At 36.2% G+C, this 10,823-nt stretch overlaps 1 protein-coding gene across 3 annotated transcripts; it reads right to left on the bottom strand.

Moving 5' to 3' along the window:
- Window positions 1–1,824: 1,824 nt before the first annotated feature.
- LOC149496053 (uncharacterized) lies at window positions 1,825–10,431 on the bottom strand. 3 transcript variants are annotated; one of them, XM_089721987.1, is made up of 7 exons: window positions 10,306–10,431; window positions 3,520–3,868; window positions 3,396–3,438; window positions 3,158–3,284; window positions 2,772–3,065; window positions 2,575–2,682; window positions 1,825–2,470 (listed from the first exon to the last, which is right to left on the bottom strand). In XM_089721987.1, exons 2-7 carry the CDS (start codon window positions 3,845–3,847, stop codon window positions 1,937–1,939), a joined length of 1,434 nt encoding a protein of 477 aa, XP_089578113.1. In that variant the 5' UTR covers window positions 3,848–3,868; window positions 10,306–10,431; the 3' UTR covers window positions 1,825–1,936. The 3 variants fall into 3 exon arrangements, with proteins under 3 accessions (XP_089578113.1, XP_089578114.1, XP_089578115.1); XM_089721988.1 differs by having other exon boundaries at window positions 3,520–3,852; XM_089721989.1 differs by having other exon boundaries at window positions 3,520–3,847.
- Window positions 10,432–10,823: the final 392 nt, after the last annotated feature.

The following is a 10,823-nucleotide window of genomic DNA, read 5'->3' as shown; positions in this document are numbered from 1 at the left end:
GGTAATCAGATTGAATTTGTAGAAAAACCATGAAGTTGAACAATGACTATGAATAACCACCAAGTGCAACAAGCGATCGCCTTTGACACAAATATCATGCTCTATTAATTCGATCAGATACTTCAAATTAAGATTGTGTTTTTTTATTCTTTGTATAAGTGGTTTAATATTTCCTTTATTGTTTTGATCTCATTTTGGAAGGTTTTTGTAGGGTTTTAATTAAAAAATTGTCAATTATCAAATAAGGATATGGGGACCACAAAGTTATTACCTAATTCAATTTCCATCTTGATTGATCAACTTAGACTCCTGATTTGAAAGAAATACAGTTCTTAATTGTTTTTTATTGTAATTATATTTCTTCCTCAACAAGTTAGGTGATTTTCCTAATTAGACTCAAACAAGCCCTAGTCTATATAAGGAGAAATCTTTACACCAATTAAGAGTGATTCATTAACATAGTATCATTCCATCTTTTGAACTTTGGTTCTACCCTGTGCATAGTTTTGTCTCTCTAAGATTTTAAGCATTCAAGTTAGTATGAAGATTCAAGGAAGTCGGACAAGCATTTTATTAACTAGTTTTTATTTCTAAACTCTTTTCTTATTTATCATCAATATTCATGTTAACTATGAGAATATTTACAAGTTTAATTGCGCTTAATTTAATTATTATGTTGAACTAAACCTTTTTACTAGGGATTTGATGTAACTTAACTTTAATTCCAATTTATAATATTAGATTTGGTTTTGTTTTTTCATGCAAAAATTTATTATTGTTTTTAAAGCTTCCAAACAGAGTTTCTCCCCTTTATTGATTTATTTCATTAGTCACTATTGAGTGAATGGTTTTTGATATGAAAAGGATAATAAATTTCATGAAAATAACAATTTGATGCGAGAGCTAAATGGTTTGACTCGTGGGAGGTTTTCATAAACTGGAAGCCTTAATTTATGTCTTCTTGAATAACCATAGAACTTAATAATGTAATCTATGTTTGATTACGCCGGGTAATTGAATTATTAAATAATAAATAAAACATCGAGAGAGGTTATTAGCGATTTTAGGATTATTTGTCCTTTTTGAACAATTAAAATTGATTATTAAACTAATATGATAAATTGGATAGAATTAAGTTAAGTCAAAATCTCTAGCAACCTTTATCCCTTGAATTCTTTTCTATAATTACTTTGCTTGATTTCTTTTATTTAATCTTCTCTTTTGTTTCTTTTATTTTAATCTTTACAAATAATCCTCTTTATTGTTGTTTAAATAATAGTAGATTAACACAATTTTAGTATTTGGTATATACTCTTTGTGGGAATGATACTCTACTCACTCTTTAATGTTTATTGCGATTTTGTACACTTTCAAATTTGCCTGTCAACATGTATGTACCACACTACAAGAAATGCGCCATTTTGCGACCGACAAATCGGTCGCAAAATGGCTCATATCGGTCGCAAAATTAATTTTGCGACCGATCTGAGACCGACATATGTCGGTCGCAAAATAGCTGGTCGCAAAATGAATTTGCGACCGATGGAATAATCGGTCGCAAATTTGCGACCGATATAATCGGTCGTAAACTTTAATAATCGGTCGCAAAATAAACGGTCGCAAATTTATTAAATCGGTCTCAAAAATCGGTCTAAAATCGGTCGCAAATAGGTCGTAAATTCGGTCTCAAATCGGTCGCAAAGCCGTCGTAAAATGTAATTTAAAATTGCAATTGTCGGTATCAAAGCGGTCGCAAATCGGTCGCAAAATTAAAAAAATAAAAAAAAAATAAATATTATTATAAAACCAAAATTTTTCCGCACATGTGAAAATTGACATATATACATATATATCACACACGCAATTCAAGAACAATGTAAATTGTAATTTTTATTGTACTGAACAAATTAAAATATCAATCAAATCAAATAAAAAACTAAAAAGGTCCAAAATCAAATCTATGCTGCTGCTCATCTGCAGGATCCGATGTCGGATCGGCGAGAGGAGTACCTGCTGGATGTGATGTAGCGGCAGGAGGGGTGACCAAGGTATCGTCTGCAGCATCGGGATCAAGAGCAGGAAGTGGCTGCTGCTGAGACGTCAAAACATGTCGGTCTGTAGCAGGCGCAGGATCAGAGGAGGAAGTACCAGCACGGGCCTCACCGGACAGCCGCAGGACATGCTCTCTAAGCTCTGCAATCTGTCTCTGCTGATCAGCAAGCTGAGCTCGTATATCATCATCATACTGCGAGTCAGTGTGCTCCGGCTGTCGTGCTGCGCTGGCTGTAAAAGCGTGAGCTGCTGAGCCAGTGTAAAACTGTGATGCCTGAGACCCGATGCCGTATACCTTCCTCTTCTTCTCGCCCCCTACAGCCTCGAGATAAAGCGCTACCTCGTCAATCCTTGACTCAGCTTCGGATTCATCGGTCTGAGAAGTAACAATACGCTCCCGAGCTGTAGTATAATTCTCCTGAAAACAAAAAATTAATTAATCAATGCAATTGCAAGCTTTATTATATTCAACTTTGTACATATTCGCAATGATTAGAGGGAATATTATTCATTGTTACTTACATTGACGCTCAGCGCACGTCTGTCGACAAAGGTATTACGATCGTGGTCCTTCGTGTGAGTGTATCTAAATACCTCCATCGGTGTGGGTTCACGACCTAATTCTTTAGCCTGCAATGAATTTTTATGCATGATATATTAATATATATAGTGTCCTTTCATTAAACATCAGTTTCTTATAAAGGTACTAGTTCACTTACTAATAATCGAGCTGTCTCTATAGCAGATATAGATCCGCCTGTGTGTCGCGAAGGTCCTGCTCCATCACTGCCAGTCTCACTGCGCCTGTTTTGTGCAAATATCTCCCGCTTTCTCTTGAATGCAGGATCCTCCCAAGCCTTTTGCCAGCTCTCCCATATCTCCTGAGACACGCACTGCTGCTTCTTACCGCTTTTTCTCATCCTATAGGTGAAGTCAGCGTATCGATCGGCGCATATCTTCTCCCAGGCTACTTTCAGCATAGCAGTAATGGCCTCGTCCCATATGAAATGTTTCTGCAAAAAAAATGAAATATAGCGTTTAAACACTAAGGATGTATCTTGAATTGTAAACATTGAATGATGATATAACTTAAACCAAAGAGTACCTGGAACTCCTCCCAATAAAAGTCTCTCGCCTCTTGTGGTACGGCATCCCATGTGTATCCTTCTTTATGCAGCTGTAGCTTGATTATCTTCAAAATTTGCCTCGCTGCTCGAGAAGATGGATATATGCTGAAAAAAAAAACATAAGTGAAATATAATTACACGAAAGTATCACAGTTATGAATAAGTACAAAATATAATTACAAAATATGCCTGCAGAAAATTTGAATAAGTACTTACTGTCCCGCTACCAAACTGAGGGTGATACGTGGATCGGATGAAGCTGCAAAAGAAATGACAAATGTTATAAATTTTTAGATAATTAATATATAATTAAAATGACAGTTATGACATTTATGATTACCTTGCACAGTAGGTGACTGTGCAGCTGGTGGAGTCTGTACTGGTGCAGAAGAGGAAGGAGCAGAAGAGGAAGGAGCAGAAGAGGAAGGAGCAGAAGAGTGTGATGGCGGCAGTACTGGACGCTGAGCAGAGGATGAAGCCCCAGACGTACCTGAAGAAGGATGTGATGGCGGCAGTACTGCTCGCTGAGCAGATGACGAAGCCCCAGACGTACCTGACGAAGGACGAGGGATCGACCCTCCTCGTCCACGGGCACTGCGTCCAGGGCCATGACCTCCACGCGAACCACTGCCGGACGCGTCAGAATCAAACGGTCTGCCTCTAGCCATCTGTACTGCAGATATCAGAACCTAGATAAAATGAATTTATACAATTATATGAATTGTAGAACATGTGGTAAATATGAGTACACAAAGTGAATACCATTGAAATTCTTCATTAATAATATTAATTACATATACATTTATCAATTTGTAACAGTAAAATTTCTCTAAGTTTTAAGTGTCTTGAATATCATCTGCTTCCTCCTCCTCTTCATCAGCTTCCTCTTCTTCATATTCGTCTTTTGAGGTACCCATGATGATTTGATCTTCTTCCTCTTCATCATCTGATGGTCCTATTTCAACATAAGATCGGCTTTCATCATCCAATCTATCTGTTAAATCTTCAACAACTTGCATCGGTTGCTTTTCGACCCTAACTTCTTGAAATGCCTCCGATACTGCGAGTGAAGAAGATTGTTTCGTTTCAAGTGCATGAACAACTGATCTAGCCTTGATTTTACACACTGCCATCCAATCGCATCTATCTCGTTTAAACGATGGATATGGGACATAGTACACCTGTGCAGCTTGCATTGCCAAAACAAAAGGTTCATACTTTGTATATCTTCTTCTTTGATTAATATCAACCAGATTATACTTAGGATGAACCTTCGTGCCAATGTTTGGCGTAGGATCAAACCATTCACATTTGAATAAGATTGTGCACTTCATTGGTAGGCCTGGATATTCTAACTCCAAAACCTCAACCAATTTCCCATAAAAATCGGCAGACACGTCACTGTAGTTTGATCCCTTTATGCACACACCGCTGTTCATTGTCTTTCTGCTTCTCCCATAACCCTCAGTGTGAAACTTGTAACCGTTTACAAAGTAGCCAGAGTAGGCATTAGCAACCGGTAATGGCCCCTTTGCCAGATCCGTAATAAATCTATTACGAATATCGCTTTCCGAGCTTCGAGCCTATGGGAAATAGTAATGACATGAGTCAGATTTAATAAATGTACATTCCGTGTTGTGCACATTGAAAGTAACTTACATAATATTTGAACCAATCTGCAAATTCCGTGTCCAGCTTTGCATCAACTGCAGTATCAGTCAAATTGAGATTTTGAAGCCGCAGAAGATTGATATATTTCCTATTTATCAACGAACCATATTAGCATAAGTATCATTTAACAACGGCCCACGTCAAGTTTAGAATGTTTACATTATTTATACTTACTGTACATATGGTGTGATGTCTTCGCAATTCAATAAAATATAGGTTTGAGCCGCTTGTACCTCTGCATCAGTCAATCGTCTTTTTTTTGATTTACCAATCGTACGCCCAGGGTAGGTGAAAATTTTTAGATTTCCTTCAAACTCAGATTGAACACGATCTCCTCTGTCATCGTTACGTGGCACTCTCCGATGCTTGGTGAAAACATGTTGGTCAAAGTAGTGTGAACAGAATGTGGAAGCTTCTTCCACCAAATATGCATTGCAAATGGATCCTTCGACCTTTGCCTTATTGCGCACATTCTTTTTAATTTTCTGTAGGTGTCTGTGATTGTACAATGCCAATATGTTAGTATAAGTTCAAAAAAATGATGTAATCATTAGAATGAGATGTTAGTGAATCACCTCTCAAATGGATACATCCATCGATATTGTACCGGTCCTGCTAAATGACATTCATAGGGCAAATGAACCGGCAGATGTTCCATAGAATCAAAGAAGCCGGGTGGAAAAATTCGCTCCAACTTGCACATCACTATTGGGATTTCTCGCGCTAATTGGTCCATATCATCGCATCGGATAACAGTCATCGTCAATTCCTTGAAAAAGAGACTCAATTCTGTCATTGCTTCCCAAATTTTTCCTGGTAATAATTCCCGGAATGCCACAGGGATCAATCTTTGCATGAAAACATGACAGTCATGGCTTTTCATGCCAAACAGTCTGTACTTCCTCATGTCCACACATCTACCCATATTTGAACAGTAGCCATCTGGAAATCTTAATGATCGTAACCATTCGCACAATAATTGCCTTTGGGATTTATCTAAACAATAACATGCCTTCGGAAACTTACCAGTAAGTACAGATTGCTCGAGTTCTGGTCGACGACAAATTTCCTTCATGTCTGCTCTCGCTTTTGCATTGTCCTTGGTTTTCCCTTCAATGTTCATGACAGTGTTGAACAGATTTTCAAACACATTTTTTTCTATGTGCATGACATCAAGGTTATGACGGATAAGAAGTGAACTCCAGTATGGCAAATCCCAGAAAATGCTTCGCTTTTTCCACCCGCTATTCCTGCCAATTCTTGTATTTACCTCATCTGCACCAACCTCTGTAACTTTCATAAGCCCCAGATCTTCAATTTCTTGTAATATTTGTGCTCCTGACTTCACAGGTGGAGGGGGTTCAAAAATAGTTGTGTTCTTTCTAAAGCATTGTCGATTTCTCCTCCAAGGGTGAGATTCCGGTAAGAATTTGCGATGACAATCAAACCAACATTGTTTACCTCCATTCTTTAGTGTAAATGCATTAGTGTTTTCCATGCAGTGAGGACAAGCCAATTTGCCAGCCGTACTCCACCCAGATAACATTCCAAAAGCAGGAAAATCACTGATGGTCCAAAGCAAAGCAGCCCGCATTATGAAATTCTGATTGCTCGAAATATCGAATGTTTCAACCCCATATTCCCATAAATAATTAAGTTCGGCCATCAAAGGCTGCAGAAACACATCAATTTTATGTTTTGGATTAGTAGGCCCAGGAACAATAACACACAAAAACATATATTCATCTTTCATACACATTGTCGGTGGTAGATTATATGGTGTCACAATGATAGGCCATGATGAATATTGTTGTCCTGATTGGCCAAACGGCTGAAACCCATCAGTACAAAGCCCCAATCTCACGTTTCTCATTTCAGCAGCAAACAGAGGATGAATGTTATCAAAATGTTTCCACGCTTCAGAGTCTGACGGATGAGTCATTATACCATCCTCATATTCATGCAAAGCATGCCATGTCATGTGTTCAGCTGTCGCCTTTGATGCATATAACCTTTGAAGGCGAGGAACAAGAGGGAAATAATACATCTTCTTGAAAGCCTTCTCCCTTTGTACTCTACCAGTCCCTTGACCGCGCCGTTGATATCTTGGAAGATTACAAAACTTGCATTCTCTGAATTCCGAGTCAACACCCCAGAATATCATACAATTATTACGGCAGCAATCAATCTTTTCTACCGGTAGTCCCAATCCCCGAACTAATTTTTTTGTCTGATAAAAATTATCAACCATTGAATGGCCTTCAGGCAACATTTCTTTTGCTAACTGAACGAAATCATCGTAACACCTTTCTGAAAAATGGTGCTCTGCTTTCATGTGCAGTAATCGTGCAACAACAGACAGAACAGAATGATTCTTGCATCCAGGCCACAGTTCAATGTTAGCTGCACTTAGCATGTCAAACAATTGTTCTGCTGCTACATTTGGCGATTCCTCCATATTATCCCAATCAAATTGTACTCTACTCGCATCGATTACCATATCATTGCATTGATTACCATACAGAAATTGATAAGGCTGAACTTCTAAACTTACCGGAATGGAGTGGCCTGACCCACTGGCAACTTGAGCTTCACCATGATGTATCCATTCGTAATAATTTTCCACGAACCCATTTTTGCACAAATGAAGTTTCACTGTATCGATGTCTAAGAAGGCTCGATTTCGACACGTCTTGTGATTACATGGACACCTCAACTTATTCCCATCCATAAAACTGGGATTACCAACTGCAAACTGTATAAACGCCTCCAATCCGTGCAGGAACTCTTGTCTTAATATGCCATTGACCTCGAACCTCCAGTACATCCAATCTCGATTATTTCGCATTTTTTTTTACCTAATTAACAATGTGTTTATCAAGGGTAAATTATATGTAATTGCATTAGTCTGATCTAGCCTTAAAACATGCCACTAATGTAATGTTCAATTTACACTTATAACTAACTAAGGTTATTTCTATAATAAGGGGAAACTATATATAAATGTAAAATAACTAAGTTCATTTATTCAATACAAAGGTTATATATATATATATATATATACACACCTACTATAATAAAGGTAAGTGTACTATTCTACATATTGAATTTATTGAAAAAAATTCGGCAGCATTTCGGCACAACACAATCAAATCTCAAATACAAAGACACTTCAATAAACACTTCTATAACATATCAACATTCTCCAAAGGCAAAATGGCCACTACTAGGCCTCCAATTCAAACTCATCATTCATTTAATAAAAACATATTTAAGAATAATAACGACAATAACATCTACAATAAAGAAAAAAATATTCTAAAGAAAAATATTCTAAAGTTGTAAGCAAAACACAAGTTGTACGCACCAAAAAAATAAAACACAAATATATAAACGTACACATTATGAAGTATTGACTCGTGCAAATTCATAATATGATTATCTTAAATATCTTTAAGTATGTTAAATGTTACTGTTATGTCATTTCAAGCTAAAATACCTATTTAGGCTTTCTTTTTTTTTAACCTTTCTTTTTTTCCCCTTTTCTTGTTACAGTTCCCAATTTCGTGTGAGACAAGAGGATAGGACTTAGAAGCTTGGGCAAATCAGAGATCCCAATACAATAATATTAATTATTTTTAATACTTAATAATATTATTAATGAATTACATTTAATAATAATAATAATAACGAATCAAATGCATTTTTGTTGTAATACCTTGGAGTGGATTTAGGGTAAGGGGCAGTGGAGATACAAGCTTCGCTGGTTTTTTACACCTTAGTTCAAAGTATTTTATATTGTAGTTCATAGTTTTTTGCACCTTAGTTTATAGTATTAATTTTGAATTCACCCCCATTAAATTTTTACTTTTTTTCCCCACTAAATTCTTATTTTTATATTGTTTCCCCACTAAGCAAAGCTTGAAACTTTCTGAAACCACAAATTTAGGCTTTTTATGAGGTTCACAAATATGAGATATTCTCTTTTTAAAATCATATCTTTGACATTTTTCTTTCCCTTCCCTTTTGTGTTTCTTTTTCTTTCCAAATTCTAATTTTATTCTACTCTAATTTAATAAATTTGTTGTAATTGTACTCTATTACAAAAACTAAATAAAATAAAATAAAATACTAATATTATAGATATAACATAAAGCAAAATATTGACAATGTCTTGATAATTAATATGTTTCTACAAAAGCTTCTTCAAATCAAAGATCATATCCTCCTTTTCTCTAACTTTTTTATTAAAGAAAAAAGATTTTTCCCCTTTAAAAAAAAAAAAAAAGGATTTTCTGAATATATTTTGTTCTTTCAAGATTACAAGTCTAGGTAGTTGACATAATTAATGAATTAAGCTTCTTCTTTTTGTTTGTTTGGTCTTCAAAGCAAAGGAAAGAAACATAAATTTTAGGGAGAGAAGTGTTGGATTGTAAAGAAAGAAATTAATTTATGTAAATAATGAAAAACCTTTAAGAATTCTTTACTCTTTTTTCTTTGTGAAGGTGAAAAGAAGCTCTATTATTGCTGATGCTATTCTTTATATTTACAAACTCAAACTCAAGTTGGAGTCAATCAAAAGAGAACTCTTATACTTAGATGCAATCAAAAGGCAATGCTTAAGCATGGTGAAGCTGCACCTCCACTTACCCAAGGTCTGTACTCTCTTACCCCATTAATTTATTTTCATGTTTTCTACTTTGCATAACATTTGCATCTTTCACTGTTTTGTATGCACAGGTGAAAGTAGAGAAAGCTGGAAAAGGATTTATTGTAAAGGTGATTTGCGAGAAGGGAGGAGATAAGCTAGTCTCAATATTAGAAGTATTTGAAGAAATGGGTCTAACAGTCTTGCATGCAAAGGTGTCGTGTAATTTGTATTTTGCCATGGAAGCCATTGTTGTAGCTGAAGAACAGACTGTTTTAGACGTGAAAAATGTTACTCAAGCTGTTCTTGAGGCTATTGAAAAGCATATATATAGAGGGAACAGACACAAGCAGTGTGAAGGTTGCTATCGTTTAATTAATAACTCCAAGTAATGTGACTTCAAGTAATGTTACTCCTCTGACTTCAAACTTTAGACATTCTTCGACTCCAAATTTCTACGTATATCCCCATATATAGATTAGAAAACGTTCTGAATTGTGGTGATGATATTATCAAGTTTGAAAATCAAACCCATAAAATAATCAGCTCTTAATAATTCATAAATAATAATTTGTTTTTCCCCTTTAATTTTTCAAATTTCGTTTACAGTCAAACAAAAAAAACTAAACTAGTATAACTATATTAATAATAACAATAATAACAACAACACTAACAACAACATTAACAATATTAATAATAATAACAATAATAACAGTAACAATAATAATAAATTGAAAAAAACACAAAAATCGCAAAAAAAAAAAAAAAAAAAACAGTTCGAAAAAATTAAAATGGAAACCGGCTTACCTCAAATGCTGTCCAAACGGTGGCGAACGGCGTAGAGGAGTGACCGGAGCGTCGTTGGCGGCGTCACAGGGGCTGGAGCGTTCTCAGGAGGGGCTGGAGCGGCGCTGCGGACGGAGGAGAGGAGAGGAGAAGGAGAAGAGAGAAAGAAGAAGAAAGGAAAAGGAGAGGGCTCGTTTAAAGCCCTAACCTTTGCGACCGACATATCGGTCGCAAAAGGCATTTTATTCGGTCGCAATTTTTAATTGTCCGACGTCGTTTTAATACCGCCAAAATTACGACCGATTTGCGACTGAAATAGTCGGTCGCAAAATATCGGTCGCAATTTTATCTCATTTCGGTCTCAGATTTTATCCTTTTTTTTACGCGCCCCTTTTTGCGACAGAAACACATTTGGTCTCAAATCGGTCGCAACATCGGTCGCAAATTAGAAGTAATTCGGTCGCAAACGGAAAGACAAACTCGCGCGAGTTTTCCTCGCTAAAATCTGCGACTGTTTTCCAATCAGTCGCAAATTGGTA

This window comes from Jatropha curcas, chromosome 5, assembly GCF_041381405.1.
Source record: "Jatropha curcas cultivar XTBG-Jc1 chromosome 5, XTBG_Jcur_1.0, whole genome shotgun sequence".
NCBI classification, from domain to species: Eukaryota; Viridiplantae; Streptophyta; class Magnoliopsida; order Malpighiales; family Euphorbiaceae; genus Jatropha; species Jatropha curcas.
The sequence above is the reverse complement of the archived record's forward strand: the minus strand, read 5'-3'. Positions and strand labels throughout refer to the sequence as shown.

Bases quoted from the DNA above. Each gene is read 5' to 3' on its own strand.
- LOC149496053 (XM_089721987.1), bottom strand. From the start codon at position 3,847: ATGGCTAGAGGCAGACCGTTTGATTCTGACGCGTCCGGCAGTGGTTCG. The intron at 3,066-3,157 runs GTACTCTTTGGT...TTTTTTTTGCAG, and splicing joins TTTATTGGGAGGAGTTCCAG to AAACATTTCATATGGGACGA. The intron at 2,471-2,574 runs GTAAGTAACAAT...TTTTGTTTTCAG, and splicing joins GACGTGCGCTGAGCGTCAAT to GAGAATTATACTACAGCTCG.